We start from the raw sequence: 24,131 nt of genomic DNA, 5'->3' as shown, positions 1-24,131 counted from the left end.
CATCTGGACACGGATGGAGTCAGCTTCGTGCTCCATCTTGTTGGATTTTGACTGGTCAAATGCAGAATATTTTTTTCATTACCATATACAAAAACACATTTTAATACACAGTGTTTTCATTTTTTTTGTGTGTAAACCACAGGTAAAAGGAGTAATTAAAAAAAAAATACACACTTGTTTGATGAGCAGATCTTTGTTTTAGTTTGTTATGCAACCATTTTTCTTTTACAAGCTTGCAATCTTGACTAAGGTAAAACCTATGTGTGCTCACCGAAATTCTATATTGTGTGTATAAGATGTGAATTTTTACATTAAAAACATTCATTCATAGACTCATATATTTCTCAGTGTGCTTTGTGTTTCTGATAATAGTGATGTACAGTAAGGAAGGTACTATACAGCTACACCATTATTCCCCAGTTAGTTTCAATGTCCTTAAGGTCCAATTTGATGCATTTTAATAATTTTTAATACACTACTTTAGCTTCAGTTTTCTAAGGTGTGACCATATACTTTCCAGCTTTTGGTAAGGAAACGTAAGAAAATCAGAATAAAGGGTCAGCTGTTACTGTAAATGTCACCCCTGGAGCAGACACGGTTAAGCTAAGTTAAGCTTATTGGCAGTTATGAGCCCCTGACTTTCTGATCAATAACTCAAAGTCTTAACTCTTAAGCTCCCACTGATTTTCCACCAATCATTTTTTTGTACTGTTAATTGCATAGACGCACCTTTATTTCGGTGAACTTCTGGTTATTGAGAGACCCACATAGCTTTATTTTAATCCCATGCACTAAACTGCTGAGTTAAAACATGAAGTAAGAAAAATTCAATAAGCATTCAGATTATACATGCCATAGTAATAGTGAGTCATTTATATACAGTAGCCATATAAGTCAAGTATAGCCGGCGGGCCTGTAATTCTTTGAATTTACTTGCAGTGGTAGAAATCACATCCCACCACTATTAAAGTTATTACAGTTTATTTATTATGTAGCTCTGGTAATTTGCAGCAAGTTGATTTTACTTGATTCGAAAGATTTGAATTAAAACATCATGAAATAATAAGCAAGGCATCTAGAAATGATGACTTTAACCTAATGTATGTGAAGACAGTATAGATAGATAGATAGAAATTGGTAGAGATATATAGAGGTATTAATGAATACATAGAGATTAAATTACTGAAATTACAGTAGATAGATTGATAAATTGATAGAGATATTGAGTTATAGATAGAAAGTAATTTTATATATAAATAAAATTATATATATTTATGCAGATCAGAAGGACAGGGGATCAAGCCCCATCACTGCCCCTGGTGGGTCCTTAAGCAAGACCCTTAACCCAATGCAGAAGAGCAGCTGGTGTAAAGCGTTTATAAGATTTTGTAAATCAAATGATCCAATGTGGCGACCCTTAGGATAAACAAGACTAAACCCAGAAAAAATAATAGATAGATAGATAGATAGATAGATAGATAGATAGATAGATAGTCCTTTATTCGGGATATTATTAAAATTATAAAAAAATATGATATTTAGATAATGAGATTAAGATTTAAATGATGGGATGATATTCAGAAGGTGGAAGAGAAATGCTTTGTAATGTTAGTAGTCACTCCCTGGGTGCAAAAAATAAATCACAGACCTCTAGGGGAGGTGGATGTATCCTGTGAGCTCACACAGCAACCCGAACTGCAGCAGCGTATTTAAATCTTATTTCTACATTCATTACATTCCTTCTCAATCAGTTACATTTTGCCTGGTGATGTTCTGGGGTTGCAGAAAGCGTGAGCTGTATCTCTGATTTCCTGGCAACGTTTTTTTTTTTGTTACTCGATTACAGCATTATAGTGTAATAGGACACAGGCAATCTGACCACAGACTGGAAATGACTGGTGTTGGGAAGTATTAAATGACCCGATAAGCGAATCATCACAGACACACTGTGACATCAACTAACGTCAAGGAAGAATCAAATGCTTTTACAGGCTTTCTTAAAAACAACATTTATTAACAATCGCACCAGAGAAGGGGGAAAAAACAACAACACAGTTGTGTCTTTATCATATTTTTCTGGTACAGTCTGTAACATGGCGAATGATAGGTGAGATGAAGAAGGATGGATACTGAGGGAGGTGTGCAGGCACTTAGTGGGAGCAGCTGGGACACGGTTGAAGGCCGTTCTCATTGCATGCAGTGCACTTGAGGGCTTTGAACGAGTCCGTGAAGCAGTTCCTGAACACAGACATCTTGCTGCCATGGCACATAGAGCAGGGCATGAAGGCAAAGCCACCACACGTCTGGCATGCGTGGGGGTGCTGTACCCTCTGTGGAGGAACACACACATGCACACACACACACACACACACACACACACACACACACATTAGAGATCACTCACACACAACTGCCATGTTTTTATATCCTGGTGAGGACCAGATGTCTCTACTAGGATAGGACTATATCTGGCAGGCTTGACCTTGTGGAGACATTTAAGAAAAATCATAATAAAAACAAAACTAACGCTCGTTAAAAACCCAAATTGGTATCATGTTGGATCCCGAAGTTAGGGTTAGGATTAGATTTGTTTGTAATAATTATGTCAATGAAAGTTCCTGAGCATGATATTAAAACAATCCAGGAGGAATATTGACATTATCTATTATTTACAAGACATTTATCGATACCAATTTATAATTTATGAGAGTATACTGATGAATCTGTATTTAATCATGTATTAACTTAGACCTTAGTGCTCTTCAATATTAGTCTCTAATCCTGACTCAATTTCTCTTTTTACATCACTGTCAGCTTCTGCAACAGCTCAGCGCCTGCACTGGATTCTGCCTGGCTTGTAATCCACTTGGGATAAAAATGTCTGGCAATTTGTTGCATTAATTAATATGTGACACTTTTAGGAGGAAAAGCTTTTTTGGATAATTTAGAGTTCTGTGCTTCTACCTGAAATCCTGTAAACATTTTTGTAACGATCTATGGAGAGGCTTGAAGATGTTTCCTGTGCTGAAAGAGAAACCCAAAGCTAAATTGGTGTCTCGAATGTCTTCATGCATTGGGGGAATGAACAGTTTTAGCAATGTCTTACAAAATTTTTCGGCACAGAAGCAGGACAGTGGTGTCGGTTTAGCACTCTGGCCTTGCATCACGAGGGTCAGGAGTTTGCGTTCTACCTCAGTTCTGTGTGCATGGAGTTTGCATGTTCTCACGGAGCTTGGTGGGTTTCCTCAGGGTGCAATGGTTTCCTCCCCAAGTCCAAAGACATGCAGATTGGCCATTGGCTAATTGGCCTTTTCAAATTGCCTGTAGTGTGTTAGTTGGTATGTATGAGTGTGAGATAGATTTGCACCCCCTCCAGGGTGTCCCCTCCCTAGTGCCCAAATTCGCCTGAGATGACCAGAGACTCCAGGCCTCCCTTGATCCTGTACAATATAAGAGGTATGTAGAATGGGATGGTTGTGAATGCCTTTGACAAAAGAAAAACATACTGAAATGATTCTCATGGCAGGATGGGGAAGCTATAGCAGCATTTTGATGTACTTTATCAAAAGTTAAAACCATCTAGATGTTGTGTACCCCTTATGCAATCGGGTAACTCTGGGCAATAAAACTAGATTCTCTTGTTGAACCCCGTCCATGAGTCTCCTGATTTGTTATCTAATGCTCTGGTCATATCTCAAAGGATTTACAACAGTTTGGCATCACTAACAGGATAGTGATGGTCTTCATCTGCTGTAACGACTGATCCATGGCGATGGCAACATCACCTGTCTGAGTTTGAAGGTTCGGTGCTGAGCATGGCTGAGTTCCATCCTGTTAACAGAACATGCTGCTAGATGACTATAGAGGAATCAGTAAAAGTCGAATGTGTTTGTGGACACGTCTGCCACAGGGTCTGCACAAAAGTCCTACAATATATCATCAGGTGTTAAGGAGTCATTTGTCAGATGTCCTAATTATGAAGTGCATATCTGGCAGCGCAGACACATCTGAGTGCACATGTTCATAAAGCTAACACAGCTAACTAGCTGTTTAACATATATAGCTACTATCTTCTTGTTGTCCTCAGCTTGTGACATCACAGTGACTGATGAGTGACAAAGATGGTGCAACTGGCTCAAACCTCCGAATATTGACCTGAAAAGGACAAAGATCACCAATCTCTTATTGTTAGTGATGTAATGTTGCAATGTTTGCTTCTTTGGAAGAAAGCTCTTGGTGTAATCATGATTGCGCTATTTTACCACGACAGTTGGTTGTAGTTAGTCTTAAGGCTGCTCAAATCAAGGGGGTGCTTCAACAGACCATCTGATCCACACACAACTTGGCACAGGTGTTACGCCAGATGCCCTTCCTCCGCATGGCAGGTGAGAAAACCGACCACTAAGCCACCAGTGCCCTTTTTACCAGGACAGTGGGTGATGATCAAAAATCACTTTGCTGTCCCCCGATTGGTACATTGATAACGAGCTAGTTTAGCAAGTTTGTATCCTGGGTGATGCTGTAGCCTCTCGCAGTTGGGGCCTGGTGAGAGCTGATTGGTTAAGTTTTTTCAGAGGGGAGGAGTGGGAGGCACTTACAGCAATCGTAGCTATAAACCAATCTCAAGCAAAAGTAACGGATCAAAAGGATGCAGTTGACTAGCGCCATGTGGCTCGGGCGAAACGTGTTAGTATTCAGTCCTCCCTGACTGGTAGCTGTAGGGGGGTACTCTAATGACGGGTCGGAATTAACTACGACTAAGTTAGGAAGTTTTTAAAAAATATATAATAATAATAATAATAATAATAATAAAAACACACTGCTGGACATCTGCAAAATAAAAACACCCTTTCCAACTCCTCATAGTAAATGATTTGACTGTGTGATGTCAAGGACAGAAGAGCTGGACCAGTGTTTGTTGTTTCTTCTAAATAGGGTAAGTACAGTATGGGTGCCTCTGAGAGAACAGCTTTGAGAGGATCCAATGGCTTTTCCTCAATATGTGGTTGATGCTCCCTGCTTCTCTCAGTCGACAGGAATCAAGTTAGAAAAAGAAAGATGGTCAGCATTTACAGTGGTAATTTATGTCACTTTTGGATCCTGATCCTTTGTCTGTTTAAAACATACATACAGGGAGAGAGAGGAAGAGCCGTAACTCTGTATTTATTGCCTAATCTTGTGTTTTTATGTGTTTTGCAGGAACAACTGAGTGAGGTATTCTTGAAGTTGAAGGAGATGATCTAAGATAACACAAGTTTACTACAGGGTGCATCTGCTTCTTGCTCTCTAGAAACATATCAATTGCTTCCTAAGATCAAAGCCAAAATCTTAGCAAATGTTGACATACCATCAGTTATCCTTGGTGTCTTGGTGCCTTTATTTTGATTCAGGGAGTGTAGCTATTGGTAAAATGAACAAGTGGTGGAATGTTCTTCAACTATACAATGGGGAGATTAACATCTGGGACATGTCCACTACAGGATGTTCAGATTTCCTTATCTGATAACATTAAGTTGCCTGGCTAGTGTGTGAGGTGATAATGTTGATAAGAGAAGGACTTTCCATGCTGTGTTTACATTAACCCAGAACACACTGTACCCAGGCTGTGAGGGTTGCATTTTTCATCCAGTGAGTGTTTCTGCAGGCATTGCATGGTCAGGTCATACCATTTCGGTCTGTGACACTTGTGCTTTATTGCGTATTAATGTGTCACCATTTAACATACTGTACCTACTTGTCACAATGACACTCAAGTACCCACTCAGTGTTGTTCCCCTTCATAGGATAAGCTCATGTCCCAAGTTTGACTGTATTTCCAGGATGTGTTGTAAATCCTATGAGGGACTGTCCCTTCATGGGGGAAATCTCTGAGGCATTGTGCGGTATGGGTTCAATTCTTAGCCAGGTTCGATACCCACTTCTGTGTGCATGGAGTTTTCATGTTCTCCTTGTTCTCGGTAGGTGTCCTCTCAGAGTCCAAAGTCATGCAGATGTTATTCCCCAAATTACCCATAGTGTCTGAATGAATGATTGAGTTTGCGTATGTTTATGCGCCCTGTGATGGATTGTCACCCCATCCAGGGTGTCTCCCACCTCGTCCCCTAAGTCTCCTGGAATAGACTTCAGGCCTCTGCGACCCTGTATACAGGATAAAGTGGTATAGACGATGGTTGAGTGAGTGAGTGTGTTCAATAACTACTAACTCTGAGACTTCTATACCACTATCCTAACGGTCAGGCTACAACCAAGCCTGTTTCTATTTCACTCCATGTCATTTTAAAACACTGGCTTCCCACAAATCTGCCAAATATTAATTTAGATGTTTATAGGTACTGTGGGCCAGTGCATCAGTCCTTTGTTACTCAGTTAAACAATCCAAAATTCAAAAGTGTGACAGATACGCTGTTTTCAGATACTATTTTTTATTCTGACATAGATTCTACATTTATACTTCATGGTAATGAACAGAAGTGCCATGCGGGTTCAGACTTCAAACTTTAGAGGGATCTTCAATTTATTTGAATTTTATTTATATAGCCCATTTAACAATGGTCGTTGCTGCAAAGCAGCTTTACAGAATAAAAAAAAATAAATATATATATATATATATATATATATATATATATATATATATATATATATATATATATATATACACACACAGTATTATTTATAAATGTGAAGAAATGTGTATAAATCATAATTATCAGATTATAATTTTCAGTATTTTTTGTCATTCTTCTTTAAGCACATTGTTACTTTTTGTGCATAATGCCGACTCCTAATAATAAGCATAATGCCTTCTGCTCAAACACATTTGATTTAACTAATCTGTTAATTACTAGGCTGGGTGAGTGTTTTAGGAGTTGCTGGATTACAAACTGTGCTGGACACTGGCCTTCCAGGACTGGAGTTGAAGATCCTTGCCCTCGGGAATACACTATACAGTACTTAAATACAGCTGGAGTTCGATTTTTTTTTACAAACGCTACAAAAATTTAAGATTAAACCTCAAGCAAAAAAAGGTTTGTTTAAAACATTTCGTTTAAACTGAATCTAGGAAGGGGAAAGGCTTGCTCTTGATCTATGTAACCATACTATGTAACCATATACTTGAGAACCAATTTTCACATTTTATCTTCAGGATTTATTGATTTAATGAATCTGTTTGATTGAGCACAAATGTCTCACTAAAGTCTCATTATGATCGCAGAGCAGTAAGTACAGATTTACGTCTTTGGCCACTAACAGTGATTAAATGTTAATTAAAAACAAGATATTCCAGGTGTTTTGACTGGCAGTGCATACTGAAAGTCATAAACTGAACAGATGTGTGGTGTGTTTAGTTTGAAGCCTGGAGAAATATCTACTCGGCTGTCATTAACTAAACGAAAGGAACCTAGTAGATTCATTATTTTAATTTAAATTCAAGAAAAATTACCTCAATTTTAGTCAGAAGATCTTGCAGTTCCCCTGATTCGTTCATACTCAGTATTTTCTCCGCACTCTGCAAAAAAGAATAAGTTATATACATATAAAAAATTTAGTGAACAGGCATCGGTTAGGCAGTACTTTTCCTAATGACACATTAAATTTATACTATCATGCCAAGGCTTAAATCAACCGTATACCCTAAATATTAATAAAGGGCAAAATTACAGTATATACTATAATGTCAGGTACACATCTGTAGATTATTATGGCTTATTCGCGGTTTAATTGCTATTATTGCTACAGTCGATGCTTGGGGTCATTGCTGTAAGGTAAGTTACATTGCTATAACTTCCCCTTCTCGTAACCTCCCTGCCCCGTACACACTCACACACCCACCCATACACTATTGGCATTTTTAAAACAGCAAGTTGATGTACAACACATGTTTTGGACTGTGGTGGAAACTAAAGGAGAAGATGCAAACTCATGGAGAACATGCAAGTCTCACAGTTTGAAGAGAGAGCACTGACCCCCAGGTAGTGTCCATCGATGAAGACTACGGGAAGGGAAGGGGGCTCTCCTACCCGTCTGCAGCGCACATCCAGCTCCTTGCCGTACTCGCTGTCAAGAGCAATGTTCTTCTCCATGAACTTCACCCTGTGGTTTTGAAAAATCTTTCGTACCAGCTCGCAACGTTCGAACGTCGTCCTGACCACGCGGAAACTGGTGGTGTAGATCACAATCCGGCCAAACTCCAGAGTCAGCTCAGGCTACGATGCAGAGGAAGGAACAGATGTGCACAAAACAGATGATTATATACTTGTGCTAATAAACTCAAAAATTAGTGAAAATTGGTCATGTGACAGTAGAGTCATGGCCTGGATCATCTCCAGACCTAAACCCAATAGAAGAATAGAATTGATGGTTGTATAGAAATTTCCATGCATTAAAAAAGAACAAACTACTCTTATTATCTTTTACTCTCAATCACACACTCATTTTCTGTACTGCTTTATCCTGTATACAGGGTCACAGGGGGCCTGGAGCCTATCCCAGAAGACCTAGGGCATGAGCTGGGGTACACCCTGGACAGTGTGCCAATCCATTGCAGAGCACACACACATACACACACTCACACACCACTGTATGTGCAATTTGGGAATGCCACATACAGTATGGGAATACCTAATCTGCATGTCTTTGGACTGTGGCAGGAAACCGGAGTACCCGTAGGAAACCCACCAAGCATGGGGAGAACATGCAAACTCCATGCACACAGAGGCGGGAATCAAACTGAAATTGGCAAAAATCTGCCAATCAACAAAGTAGAAGGGCAGTGGTAGCTCAGCAGGTTAAGGCTCTGAGCTACTGATTGGAAGGTTGGCGGTTCCAGCTCCACCAGACTGCCCCTGCTTTGGGCCCTTGAGCAAGGCCCTTAACCCTGTATACTGGCTCACACTGCGCTCTGACCTCAGCTTCCTAACAAAGCTGGGATATGCAACGAATAAAGAATTTCACCGCAGTGTAATGTATATGTAATAAATCAAGGCTAAACACGCCTTGTAACAAATTGCCATCTCACACAGAGTAACTGTCCCTGAAAAGGCTAGAATGCTCACCCATAATGAATGAATGACAAGAACAGATCACATTAAAAATAAATATGAAACGATAATTAGTCATATTTTCTTATATAAACAAATTTATTTTTGATGTTGTTGCTGCAAGCATTGATGGGATTATGTGGGGCTCTGGGGTTGTGTATTTGTACTTCCTGCACTTCAAGTCATGTGTTAAAGTGTGAATCACATCTTTGCACTTTACACTCTGTAGTGTGAGATACTAAAAATATTAGAGAAAAGTTAGTAAAAATATATGATATGCTAAAATGTAAATGTGCAAGGCAAACAGACAGACAGATAGATAGATAGATAGATAGATAGATAGATAGATAGATAGATTGATTGATTGATTGATACCAAAGGGAAATTCATATGTCACCAACCAAACTTGGTATACAGTCCTGTTAAATGTCCTGAGCCATGTTTTTTTTTTTATAGATTTTTTTTTAATGCTCACATAATTCATAGGTCATTGTATGGCAGAAAAGACCTTTGCACAGTACTATACATTATCATTGATCAGATTAATCAGATTTTTTTTCTTCGCTGCTGTAACAAAGAAATTTCCCTACTATGGGACAAATAAAGATATATTTTATTTTAGCTTATCTTATTAGAAATTTATTGTAGGAATACTGTAGGAATTTTATTAAGATTCTGTAAGCTTTTAATCTCTTCAGAAATTACAGTGAGCAGTGTGTCAGTGTTCCACATGATCTAAAGTGTTTAAGTTACGGTTATAACTAAAGTTAGAAACCTAATACTAAAGATAGGTATGCATTCTGTCTGAAAAAACAATCCTGAATGCAAAAACCTGCATTCTGTTATATAGTTCATTCCCTCATTCACCAAAGCAAGTGAAATTATTGTAAAGATAGTCACATCTATCTACTGTAGTATTTACAATAAACATAATATAAGACTAATATATACAGTATATATACTCATTTTAAGCTAGACCTTGTCCTGTTCTGTTGGCATTTATATTTAACTAGTATGAGTATGATTAAAGAGTTTGTAGAAATAGTTAAATGGTTAAAGCTAAAAATAAGCTGATCAGCATCTCACGCTTTATTTATGCTAAGTTGTCTTTCTTTTATCATCATCAGACAAATACACTCCAGTTTGGTGATCAAGGAGTGAATCACAGAAAGTTCACAGAGAAATCTAAATTGGATTGGATAAAGTTTTGTCTTAAAATGACTTCAGTGTGTTAAAATTCACTGATACAACTCATTTCAGAAGTGAAAATATTAACTAATATTTAAAATTAGATTTATTCTGATACAAAACTTTGATTTCCTTTATGGCGCAGGTTTAACTTCAGGCAAATACCCAAGGACTGGCAAGGGTTCATTAAATTTTGTCCAGATGCATTAAAAAATTTTTTATTGAGATATAGGCCTACTATAATATATACTATTAAACTAATATAAGAAAAGGGTTACATTGAAGTACTCATCTTCACTCACAAGTTGTCGAATAAAGCTAAGATATAAATCATTTGAGTTATGACAACTTAAAAGGTCTTATTAATATATGAATCGAATCGGCATCTGGTATCGTGGTAACATTGTATCGGGTGGTGATTAATGATTCCTATGCCAAATTCTTTATAAATCTTTTTTCTCACGCTTCTCACTGTTGAGGTATTGACCTGTGCCATGTACCTCAGGAGCTTACAAATCTTAAATCAATTTATTTCAGTCTCTAAAGTTAATATTCTTCAAGGTGGAAAAAAAAGATTTTGACTGAAATTTCCACCTGTATTCAGTTTTTCATATTTCTTTAAAGTAGACGTGATAGCCTGTAGCGCGGCTTCCTGACAGCTCCATAACTCCTACTGCATCCAGAGCTTTTTCCTCATAGTTGTGTAGAGTGTTTAGGAGAAGTTTTGAATAAACTGTACAGTAAGTGTGACTGGGGATAACCAGGACACTAAAGATGTTCAAATGAGTCCATTTTGGTGGACTTGTGCACTGATGGTACTCATGTTGATGCAGTGACATGTCAGTAAATTTGCGTTGTGCTGGCTAAATTCCACCACTAGCACATCTGGTTCATTACAACAGTGACTAATGATATGGTCGTAAAATCTATTCAGGAATTGAACGATTTGATGAGACATTTTGGTTCAACACAATTTAATTCAAAAGTCATATTAACCTATTTTTTTGTTAACCATTTAAACAAGATTAACATAAAAATCCAGGAAAAAAAAGTTTGATTTAACTCCATAATGCATTGCACTTAAAAGCAGGTGAGTGTTTGGTGAGTAGAAAGTGGAAGTCAGGGAAATTCATTAGGCTGATTACCTTAGCTAAAACACTTAAAGAAATCTCTCATTAATCTTTCATTGTACAATGACCTTGTCCTCTGAGAGAGCTCGTTTGTCCAGCCAAAGCATAGGAGACTTAGAGACAGAGAGAGAGACTGTGTAACCAATCGCTGATCACTAAGGAGACTCTGACCTCCTATAAGGACAACTGGGAGAGATGCTTCTTAAAAAAATATCGCTGGAGAAAATGAAATTTGTTTCTATATGCATTGCAAATTCTGTAGAATAGTTGTAAACTAAACATATCCAGGTGGTTTCGGGTACCAGCAGGGGATCTACTCTGCTGTCTATAAAGTTTTTGCATGTGAGGTACTCACCTCTGTGACTTTGGTCATATTATCGAATACTATTTGACCAGCGCTGACTTTGTGCTTGACTCCCCGCACCGTCCCATTCTTACTCAGGATGTTGACCCGTTTAGTGCTGAATACTCTGTCCTTGTCTTTGGCCCCAGCATACAGGAGCAAGTCATCCGGTTCACTCTCACTGTCGTCCAACTCAGAGCCCAGGAACACCGCGATGTGACCATTGGTTTCTCCACTGGTGGATGGCGTGCTGGCCCTCTCCACTTCCGAGCTACTGGTGCAGTCCGAGTCCAGAGAGTCAGACGGCCCATCGTCTTTGAACATCTCTTTCAGAACACGGCCGCTGTTCCCTGAAGCCACCCGGAACCTCACCCGCTTCTGGGGCTTTCCGCCCTCCACTGTTAACAAACTCCCCTCCATTGGGTCTCCAAAACAGCTTACATCTTTCACAGGATGTCGTTTTTACTCCACCGGCTTCTTCGACAGGTAAGCAGGGGTATCCTTTATTTCTCCATAGTTCCCAGTAGTGTTTAGTGGTACAAAATCTCCCGAGCTCTGAGGCAGACTTCGGCAGCCTCATTGCCAGTGTTACTGAGCGAGTAAATAATGCATGCATGTGCGCCATGGTTACTGAGAAAGGAAGCCATGACGAAACTGATCGTGCTCTTTAAATTTTCATCACACTTTGAATTTTTTTTCTTGCTAACCAGTGTTGTGAGAGTTGTATGTGTAGTTTGAAGCCGATTAAACAAAAACGTTAATGTGCAAGATTTCCAGATTATGATCGACATGTTCATTTAAGAGACTAGCAACTTTATTCTTTATTTTAATTCTTTCAGGTTATTGTAGCGCGTGCACATATTTTAAGTGCATTGATTTGTATTTTAATGCAGTAATACGCTAGCCTGCATGATCCTTGGCAGGTAGATAAGAAAGGTTGAAATGCTTTCTGTTTTCATGTATTGTTCTTGTATATCTGCAGCATCAGAGCAGCCTTTTGTGTACACGTACCACTTACTGAAATTAAACTGAGCCTACACCTAAACACCTGCTGCACAACGACATGAGTGCCATATGGAGAAACCGAGCTGTTCTCTCATTGGCCGCTGTTTCACTACATGAACCTTCTTGTGCATCTGCTGGCTGATGAACTCTCACTCAGCAGAACCCTATCAGGCCACTTAATACTAACACCTGGGCTGGATGACAGGTGGTGATGTAGCCGTCTGGACATGTGATATAACAGGTGTAAATGAAACAAAGGCATTTCAGTGAGGCGTATCATTGTAGGGGTTTCCACCATCAGGCCTTCAGTGAAATGTCCCGCAGCATTCGCTGTCTTTCTTTTAGTTTTTTTTCCCCCAGCCTCATTTTCTGTCCGGTCCTGGAACCACTCTTTCACAATTTGAGTACTGGAATATGGCCGTTCCATCTGGGGGAAAAAACTCCATAGATTTGATAATCTAGTCATTCAGAACATTCCTGTAGTCAGCTGACTTCATTATATTGACACGTAATGTTCACATGTTCCCTACTCATCCTGATACACACATGGAACTCATGACCACATGACTTTTCTTCATTGCTCCAAAATCCAATGTTCATGCTCCCTAGCAAATTCAAGCCTTCTTTTCTGATTAGTCTCACTAACATGTGGTTTTCTTATCAGCACACAGTTGTTTAGTCCCAATGCTGTGCGTTCTCATTACATTGTGTGTGTATGGAAATGCTCTTACTTTCACTATTAAACATAGACATATAAATAATAGTGGCACGATGGTGTAGTGGTGAGCACAGTGTCCTCACACCTCCAGGATTGAGAGTATGACACTCCACTGGTCTGTGTGAGGAGTTTGTATGTTGTTGCCCTGCTTGGTGGGTTTTCTTTAGGAACTCTGGTTTACTCTGGAAGATGAATGAAATAATATATATACATATTACATGAGTGACATGTAAATAATCTTAATCCATGGGGTTTAATATGATGTTGGCCCACCATTTGCAGCTATAACAGCTTTAACTCTTCTGGGAAGGCTTTCCACAAGCTTTAGGAAAGTGTTTATAGGTATTTATGACCATTCTTCCAGAAGCGCATTTGTGGGGTCAGACACTGATGTTGGACGAGAAGGTCTGGCTCACAGCCTCCGCTCTAATTCACCCCAAAGGTGTTCTATCAGGTTGAGGTCAGGACTCTGTGAAGTTCTTCCACACCAAACCTGCTCATCCATGTCTTTATGGACCTTGCTTTGTGCACTGGTGCGCAGTTGTGTTGGAACTGGAAGGGGCCGTCCCCAAACTGTTCCCACAAAGTTGGGAGCATGAAAAAGTCTTGGTATGCTGAAGCACTAAGAGTTCCTTTCACTGGATGTAATGGACTGAGCTCAATGACTAAAAAACAACCCCACACCAGCAGCAACAGAAGATCACACCAGGAAACTCACTCACTCATCTCCTATACCGCTTTATCTTGTATTCAGGGTCTCGGGGACCTGGAGCCTATCCCAGGAGGCTTAGGGCACGAGTCAGGGTACAGTACACCCTGGACAGGGAAACAAAGGCATTTTCATTGCAGGGCACACACACATACACACACTCACACACTCATTCACACACCACGGGCAATTTGGGAACGCCAATTAGCCTAACCTGCATACCTTTGGACTGTGGGAGAAAACCGGAGTACCCGGAGGAAACCCACCAAGCACGGGGAGAACATGCCACCATGTATGAATCCACCAATGGTGGTGGTGTAATGGTGTGGGGGAATTTTCTTGGCAAATTTGTTGCTGACCATGGGCATTTCTTTATGACCACAGGTTTCTTGAACATGAGTTCACTGCACTCTAACGGCCTCCACAGTCACCAACCAGTTCTTAATCCAATAAAGCATCTTTTGGGATGTGGTGGCAATGGAGATTCACATCATATGATGTGCAACTGACAAGAATGCAGCCACAACATGATGCTATAGGGTTTCTAGCATAATATTAAATCTAAGCCACAAAGAATTAGGCAGTTCTGAAGGCAAAAGGGAGTCCACAGTACTAGCAAAGTGTACCTAATACAACGTGTATCTAATGTACCTACTGTAATGCAAAGTGTACCTAATACAAAGTGTATCTAATGTACCAAATTCTGAAAATGCATTTGCATCCTCATGAACATTTCAGTCCTGGTCCAGATATTGGTGGATAAATAGGCAGAAATATATCAAACAAATGGGACAGCAGTCCAGTGAAGGACACCTTGCATACACACTCCATCACACACCTACATGGTAGTTAGTTAGAGTCACTAATCTAGCTACCGGCATGCATTTTTAGGTAGGAGGAAATCAGAGAACCCACAGGAAACCCACACAGTCATGGGGAGAATATGCAAAAAAACCCGCACAGACAGTAACATGAGCTCAGGATCACGCCATGGACGCAGGTGCTGAAAGGCAGCAAAGCTTCCACTTGCACACCAAACTGCAGCGTTTGAATTTATATGTCAACAAAACGGTTATCTTTAGCTGATTTCACTTTAATACAGCTGTTATCACGTTGCAGCAGATTCATCCGAAGCAGATCAGTTTAAAGAGACATATCTGAGTTAGCTACAGGATACACTGTACTCTGTGCTCAATTTACAGAAAGACTAACAGTTTGTTCCATACTAATAAAAACAAAAACAACAGATTCAGTGAGAAGATAATGATGAGCCATGACCCGGCCAGACCATTCCAGCTGCCTAATGGTAATCACATCCCTCACTCTCTCATTTATACGGTACGCTTGTCTCTGTTACAGGATGCCCAGGTCTGGTTTCTGTTGCCTTTCCTTCGTTGTCGAGGTCAGCTCTGCTCATTCTGTGTGCTTTGTGCATTATGAGATTCCTGTGCGACATATAGAAGGTAATAAATGATGATGCCAGTTTCCCTTTGCATGACTAGTTGTTGTTAAGATACATATGGATAGAGAAAAATACATATATATTAATTAATCTATTAATCTACATATATAGTAATTGATCTATAATCATATAGTGAAGTACAAATGTGTCTAATAACCAGCCTTTAGCATATACAGAATGGGGGTAACAATATATATGACTTGAGATGGGTTCCTGTAAGGTAAACTCTGTGGAAACAGCCAACGTTCTCCCACCTGTTTTTACTTCAATCTTTTATCCAACCAATCATAAGGAAGACTGAGTTGTTGTAATCAATAATAACGCAGAAGGTGGGATTTTAAAGAAAAAAATTAAAGCTTTACATAATCTCAATGTTGGAGAAAATTTTCTTCTTTTTCTCCTATAAAAATGATATTCTGATTAAAGGCTTTGTGCATGTAGACACATCTTATCAGATCAGTGTCCATGTAAACAGTTAATATGAAATTTCTAACTAAAATGAACATTTTTGTTGATGTTAAACATAGCTAATGGATTCCTGTCCTCCCTATCTGTGTATAATCCTGTAGTTGCTCCCTGGGTTTGTGTGTAATGTTGAAGTTGGGTTTTATGAGTACTCACTTTCCTTGAAATCCAAGTTTCAATTAACCAAGTTCACTTCCTTAGATAGTGTTTCAACGCTTACACCATGCCGAGATGTATAACATGAAGCCACCTAGTGGTTCTGGGTCTGGTAGCACCTGCTTTCACTGCTTACAGCTAGAACTGACCCTGCTGATGTCGATAGAATGATCCTTTTCATTTGAATCTAATACATTTTCACATTAGCACAGACACTTCTATGACCCAATCTCAACCAGACGTGAGCTTTACAAAGTTGAAACGTGGACACATAACAAAAGGCCAAATGTACACAGATGCATAGCGTGGTGTAAGGAGCATGAACCTGAAGCCACAGAAAGCAGCGATATCTAAACTGTCAAACTAGTTACATTTAATATATACGGTAATCATATATTACAGATTACTGATACAACAGCAAATCTATTTCAGATCTCCCAAATAAAATTTTTATTTTATTTTAATGTTTTCTTATTTCTTTTAAATCCTGGAACTAAACATAAAAACAAGAATTACTAATAAAATGGAAATCATGTTCAGTCAGAAAATCACATACATATATATTATTATTAATATAATATAATATTATATTAATATTATCATTTTATTATCATTAAATAAAATAATAATATTATTATATTATATATATATATATATATATATATATATATATATATATATATATATATATATATATATATATACAGTATAATGCAACTGAGCAAAGATAATCTCCAAACTGTGTTCATGTCATGATGATATTTGATACACATGAATACATGAATTAATAACAGAGGGATTCTGAACCAGTGGAATAAGCTATAAGTGTGGAAATGTCTCTGCTAGGACAGAACCAGCAGGGGGCAGGCTCTGCTCTACCTGCTGACTAAATCCCAAACCCATAGGGACAGGTGAGACGGATATAGGAATATTCCAGTCTGAACATAGACACATGTAAAATGATGTAAGCCTGAATTACGGAGGGCACAAAAATGATAGAAAAAGGCCCACATGGTTTTCAGGTCTGATGAATGTTGTTTAATATAATGATAATAATGATATTACATTTGAGGTGTCAAGATAATATTAATGTAGTTAACATTTTGTAAGTTAATATCAGTTACTTTACTTTAAAGAACTAGCACCTAATGCAAAACGAATGTCTCTTTTAATTGCATAAACCATCCATCCATCCAATACCTATAGTGCTCATCTTGTGTAGGGACGACAGGGGCCTGGAGTCTATCCCAGGGATCTAAGGAGTGCATCCAAGATGGGTGTATTCACACACCCAATCACAGACTAGGGGCAATTTGGAAATGTTCCCCCAACAATACATATGAGCTGAAGGCTGCTATCAAAGCAACCTGGTCTTCAGGTAGTGCCTCAGCAGTGCTACAGGCTGATCGTCTCCTTGCCACTCTTCATTGGTGCCATAATTTGTGCTAAAAGAACCCTGACCAAGTATAGAGGGCATAAATTAATATAATTGTTTTAGCATTTCTGTATAAATCCTCTTCTGATTGATGCTAGGAAATATTATAATATATTGAGATGCTGGATTTTTGATTATCATGAATAACGAGCTGGCAAATCAAAAGCAAAACAAGCCTTGAATTAGAGTTTCCTAGTACTTGTTATGTTATATTCTCACATAGAGAAGCTTACGGACTAAATAAGTCTGAGGGTGTCTGTGTTTTAATTAGCTTTGCTGATCGATATCCTGTAAGCCGACTGTCCTCTAATCCCAGGCTTTATTGTCCTGGTGAATACGCAGCTGTTGCTGGTCGAGACATTTGTTAGAAATGCAGAAGGTGCTGCTCATTGTGTTGTATGGAAAGTTTTGCCCCTTTACCCCTTTGGCCAGGGCAGGTGGTGGTTTCAGAGCTGACTGAGTGACAGACTCTGATTGCACTTTTCTTTGTTAAAGAGATTAGCTCTGTTTACTGTTATCACCAAGCGTACATGGCTATGTTTTTGGATTCTGAACAATAGACTGTGAATATGTGAATGTAACAGGTCGACTTTATGCATTTAAAAAAATAATAAAAGGGTGTTGATGATGTCATTATTAAAGCCACTGATATATATTACAGCTCCAATGTTTGAGGACATGTTTGAAGTGATTTTTATTTTGAAGCTTTATATTTCTAGATTTCTAAAATGTGTTTTAATTCTTTGATTTTTATTTTATTTGGCGTTTGAAACAAACATAGCTTAAACCTGTTTATGAGGTTAATTGGACACTCCAATTTAAACAGAATAAACAGAATATTCCATTCATTTGCATTGAAGTACTATAACACATGGTTAAAATGGGCAAAAAGCCTTTATGATTTTTGATAACGGTATCATACATTGTGTCATTTTTTTTCATAAGTAAGTGAATATGAGCATCAGGTCCACTACCAGTCAAAAGGTTGAAGACACCTTTTTATTCCATGGTTGTCAATGCTAGGCATCCGAAATATGCTTGACAGGTTTTGCAAATGCACTTGATTTAGAAGGTGTGTCCGTACGTTTGATTGGTACTCTATATAGTATATAATTAGGGAAACAATAAGACATATTTTCAGTTGTTCTGGTCAGGCTTAGAATAGTATACAGAAGTGAAGTGAAACAGAATGTAATATATAGCATAACATCACTATCAAAAGTCACCCAGCGGAAAAAAACGCATGTTATTTTAAAGTGAGTCATTTTTAGCCCCCTGCACCACAACACTGGGTTTTAGGATTTCCCCTACTTGACAAACCCCACTTTACCCCCAGCTAACAGTGGCATTTGTGTAAGGTGATTATGCAGAGTGAAACACCTCAAGGAGGTTTCATATGCAATAAGACGGATACTAGGGCAAGTCACTAGTCACATTATGAGCAAAAAAAAAAAAGACAAAAGAGAGAATAAGAAATTTAGCAAGAAATGTTTACTGTTTGTTGTTACACATAATGTATATACAGTAGAGAATTACAGACTTAAAACAACAACAAAAAAATCATTAATGGTCTGCTTAAAGAGACGTGTGATAAGCTGGTTCCACTTAATAACCAGCCTCCAGCAGTGAACAGTCGGTAACATGAACAAAGTGGACTATATTATCAAATAAAACAGATTTCTTGTACACATTTTTTATGTTTGACCTCAGACCTTATATAATCATTGAAGGGATTTATCCATGGTCAAGTTATCTGAAATGACCCACATGCTAAATGAAGCCTGTGTTCTTATTTGAGTCTGGTTCCTCTCAACGTTTCTTCCTCATGTTGTCTCAGGGAGTTTTTCCTTGCTAGCATCAAATCTGCCTTGCTTTTAAGGGAATTTTTTCCCTGTAAATCAGCTGTCTATTGTTAAAAGTGCGCTAAAAATAAAATTGAATTCTGGTGACACAGTGGCGTTGTGGTTAGCACTGTCGCCTTGAACCTCCTGGGTCAGGGTCCGGTTAGGGGGTTTGGATGTTCTCCTCATGCTTGGTGGGTTTCCTCCAGGTTCTCCGGTTTCCTCCCACAGTCTAAAGACATGCAGGTTAGAATTATTGACGTTCCCAATTTGCCCATATAGTTTGAGTGAGTATGTGTGTGTGTTCTGGCATAGGCCAACAACAACCCCAACCCCCATGACCCAGTACACAGGATAAAGCGGTATAGATGATAAGTGAGTGAGTGATTGAGTAAATGAACTGAATTTTATGAATTTTGCAATCTATTTGTGTGTAATACTTCTCGTCATTATAGTTATCATTTTATTACCGAGACCCTTCACATAACGCGTTGCTTGATCCTAATAGTCTCACATTTGCATTTGTATGTGCATAGATCCTGACCCATGTAGGTGGATGCTCATACAGAACATACTGGTACTGCAGTGGCTGATGCTCATTTACAGAAACAGCATGGTGACAATGATGAGGATGGTTAGAAGGCAGGAACATATTAGGAGCTATAATTATTATTTCAACCTGCAACAAAAAGCAGTAACAAACTAACAATGGTTGGTAAATTAAGCAAAACTTCATTTGTATGGAAAAAAAATGAACACAGTTGCTTTAGGCAATGCTGTAAAGCTCTATAAATAGGTGTGAGGTTAGATGTTAAAAACGGTGTGGAGCTTATTTACATCTTGTTAAGACAGCACTGTTAATCACACTTCTCAATTGAGAACTTCCTGTCTGTCAGTGTCACTCTGCTACACACAGCCCTCAGGATGCTAAGACACAAAAATCGATGCCTCATTATCTATACATCTTTCAAACCTGGCAGATCAATCAGGTCCATCCTGATCTTTATGTCCCCATTGTGACTATTCTAGAGGAGTTATTTCTAGAATCATGCCTGGTGGATGGCTGTTATCAGTACAGATGTTCTTAGAACTAATAAATTAACAGCTTGTCAGTGTGGCACCTCCTCTACCAAGCAGGAAACAAGAAGGAGCCAGACTGTGTGCAATAATAATAATAATAATAATAATAATAATAATAATAAGTGCTTGTACTGACTAAGGAACACTATAAACATAAGATATTGCATTTGCCTGTGTGTATGTGTGTGTGTGCATGGTTGTGTGTCTTAGTAGTGTGCCTGTGTGTGGACTGGGAGCACTAGTCATTATTTAGACAGATATAAACCCACACATGAAGACAGCACACACAACCACAGGCAGGCTTCTTGTCACTGTTGCTAGGCAACACCAGGAACTATAGGCCCAAAGTGCAGACGTGCGATGTTGAGGAAAGGTAACATCAGTGGAAATGATACCCCACCATTAGGCTGTAGGAGATTACAACAATTTATTGAATGTGCCCCAAAGAAAACACAATCATCAGTTATGTTGTTGTAGTGTGTTAGAGAGTATAACATGTAATAAAATTGGATTCATTTCACGTTAAGGGTTTTAAATGGTAATTTGATCATGTGTTTTAGCCCCTTCTGATTCTTACCTGTGTAAGCTGAACAAAGCTTTATTTTTAATCAAAAGGATCCAAGTGACCACTATTGGACTACTGATGACCAGATATGGGATTGTATGAGAAAACGTCTGCTTTCTCAGCACAGCAGAGACACTGACATTGGTAGTGTGTGTCATGCTCATTCAAGTGTTTTAAGCACATCATTGTTGCTCTGGTTTTAAACCAGTGTGGACAACCAAGTCAGTCACATGAGTGATGAAGTGTATATGGACTTTTTTGGTCAGTCCACTTTTCATCTGGCACATTGAACAACAGATACAGCGATTTATTTGTTGTTTCTATGCCAGCTCAACACCCAATTGTCATTCACACACACTACAGTCAATTTGGGATCGTCAATTAGCCTAACCTGCATGTCTTTGAACTATAAGGGGAAACCGGAGTAGAAGATCCATCAAGCACAGAGAGAACATGCAAACTCAATGCACACAACCCTGAGAGGGTTAACAAATCCAGACCCTGAAGGTACAAAGTGAAAGTGTTAACCACTAAGCCACTGTGCCACCATATATAGACTGGAACTAAAATAATAACTGGGCTGCAGTGGGCCTATGTTGGTCTTTTCCACTGGTACACTGGGTACACAGCATTAACCTGTACATACAGTACCATGTGGTGGGATGTCTACTTACTGCATATGCATTTAATAAAGTGGGGACTTGTGTAGTTTATGATCCCAGTCATATGCAGTTAGCAATTGTAAATATATTTGCAAAGCAATGATTAGAACCAAGCACCTGTGCCATCGCCACCTGGGTGCACCAGAAAGACAGTGGAAACATGCATTTAAAGGGGAAATATGTCCTTATATGACATAACAGCAGCTCACATGTGTTCCTCACCGACTGTAACAGTGGGCAGCTTTTATATAACTAAGGAAGTTATTAGTCAATTATGCCATAAGTTTAAAGCTACCATTTGAGATATCAAAAATCCCTTCGTAGTTTTGCATCCTCAATGACTTGGCGATCGTATGAATCCCATCTCATCTGTTGAATAGAGCACATGACATGCAGAGTGATGTGTTACTCCATTTCCCAGCCTCTCTGGCGTCCTAATGAGAGCAGATTCCATCCTGTGTGTTGATTTCCATAACTTTTTCAGCATGTTAAGACCTCCACAAAAACCTGGATGATTGGGAAAGAGGAGGAGGGCTCTTCCTACACTGTGATGTCATAATGCTTGAGCCCCCCAAAAAATAATTAGAAGAACTAGAGGGCCCTTTGCACACTATGATGTCATAGTGCTAGGGCCAGGGGTAGGGAAGCTTTGTTCTAGAGAGCCAAAACCACAAAAAACAAACTTACCTGTCTGTAGCCTTAGTAATCCTTAAGATCTTTCTAGGACTGAACTTGTCTACCCCTGGCTTAGGCCCTCAAAAATCCTTAGAAGAACAAGAGAGCCATTTGTACACTATGATGTCACAGTGCTTGGACCCTAAGTATTAGGGCCACTTGATAAAACATTATTTAATGTCATAGTGCTTGGGCACTAAGGAATAATCCTCAAAAGAACAGGAGGGCCCTTCGCACACTATGATGCCACAGTGCTTGGGCCCTAATAATTAGGGCCACTTGATGGAACGTATTATTTATAAGGAGCTAGTCGTGATCGCCCCGAGCTGTGCGCTGAAGGAGTAGTGAGCAGCTCATTGTCCCTCTGCAATGCCCCTCTTGAAACAATGAGTAACTGCAGCTGGGAATCTCCACCAGACCATCCTACACAGCGCTAACAGCGGGGGGGGGACGACTTCATAGTGACCACACGGTTTTTTGAATGTTTTCATATTTAGACTACAGTTCATGTTCACATATATGTCCATAGTTTATTATTCATGATTTAACACAATTGCTCCTCTGTGATATCGGGGTTATATAATCTAATCCACGCTGGCGTTGTATACAGCTCCCCCCCCTGTGTGCTGAGAGTGGTACAGTCCGGCGTGTGAAGCGGCGCTGCTTCTCGCGCTTCTCTTTATCCAGCCTTGCACATAGTCTCGCTCGAGCGCGCGCGCGCGCTTCTTGAGTTCTTCAACGCCTTTAAGGAGCGTGAGTCGGATGAAAATGCTCGCCGGCACGCGGAACCGTGAATGTCTGTAAGAGATAACCGGGTTTTCCGGTGGAGGGTGAGCGCAGGGACGGTAACGTGTTGACCGAGAGAAATTCCTAAACAGGAGACCGAGACAACAGCAGAGAGCGTACAGTGCGCGTGACAGGTGCTCGTGCCGTTCGGTGTGTGTGTGTGTGTTTGATTGAGATGCCGCCGGTGCAGAGGACCATGTCAGACCTGCGCTCCCGTGCCGAAGGTAAGAGATAAAGATATTGTGTTGGCACTTGGCGTGTATGAATGGCACCTCCCATGTGCTGAAGGTGTGTAACTGTTGTCAGATGTAATGAGGAGCAGTACAACAACACACACACACACACACACACACACACAGACTCCAGCTGATCCTGACAGGTGCATGCATGCATGCATCACACCCTGGTTATCCTGAATAATTTGGTGTTCTGTCAGACCTCCTGTCAATTTTCTACTGTCCCCCATCAGCTGATGCACTTAATCTACTGACTCTGGCATAGCAAAGCAAAGCCGATTAAACATGCACTAGACAGATTGTTTTAAGATCCATCTCTTGTGCAAATAAACTGCAGTTTAATTGAGGAACAAACAGTGTTTGTTAGTCATTTTATGATGTTTGGGTCACGGTGCCTTGGTGTAGCTCAGTGGTAGGTTTCTCGTCTGCCATGCGGAAGGCCCGGGGTTCAGTTCCCACCCAACGCCCAAACCCCAGCCACTGGATGCAGTGCCGGATCCAAGCCCGGATGAAATTGGAAGGTTGCGTCAAGAAGGGTATCTGATGTAAAGCCTGAGCCAAGTTGTATGTGTGCTGTGGTGACCCCTTGATGGGAGCATCAATTAGACTAACAACAACATTGAGGGTGATGACCCAA

The 24,131-nt window shown here is 39.6% G+C and overlaps 2 protein-coding genes across 4 annotated transcripts in view; one reads left to right on the top strand and one right to left on the bottom strand.

The window, feature by feature from the left end:
- Nucleotides 1–2,150: 2,150 nt before the first annotated feature.
- On the bottom strand, nt 2,151–12,119 carry grxcr1a (glutaredoxin and cysteine rich domain containing 1 a). The gene is made up of 4 exons (XM_053505036.1): nt 11,712–12,119; nt 7,965–8,204; nt 7,442–7,507; nt 2,151–2,330 (listed from the first exon to the last, which is right to left on the bottom strand). The coding sequence occupies exons 1-4, from the start codon at nt 12,117–12,119 to the stop codon at nt 2,151–2,153; spliced, it is 894 nt and encodes a 297-aa protein (XP_053361011.1).
- An 11,057-nt stretch (nt 12,120–23,176) lies between these two features.
- atp8a1 (ATPase phospholipid transporting 8A1) overlaps nt 23,177–24,131 on the top strand; it is a 140,153-nt gene continuing 139,198 nt past the window's right edge. For all 3 annotated transcript variants that reach the window (XM_053505565.1, XM_053505567.1, XM_053505566.1), the window contains exon 1: nt 23,177–23,482. In XM_053505565.1, the coding sequence (XP_053361540.1) occupies nt 23,434–23,482 (49 nt within the window). In that variant the 5' untranslated portion in view covers nt 23,177–23,433. The remainder of the gene's footprint in view (nt 23,483–24,131) is intronic.

Source organism: Clarias gariepinus, chromosome 10, assembly GCF_024256425.1.
Source record: "Clarias gariepinus isolate MV-2021 ecotype Netherlands chromosome 10, CGAR_prim_01v2, whole genome shotgun sequence".
Classification (NCBI taxonomy): domain Eukaryota; kingdom Metazoa; phylum Chordata; class Actinopteri; order Siluriformes; family Clariidae; genus Clarias; species Clarias gariepinus.
This window is presented reverse-complemented; position numbering and strand designations above follow the sequence as displayed.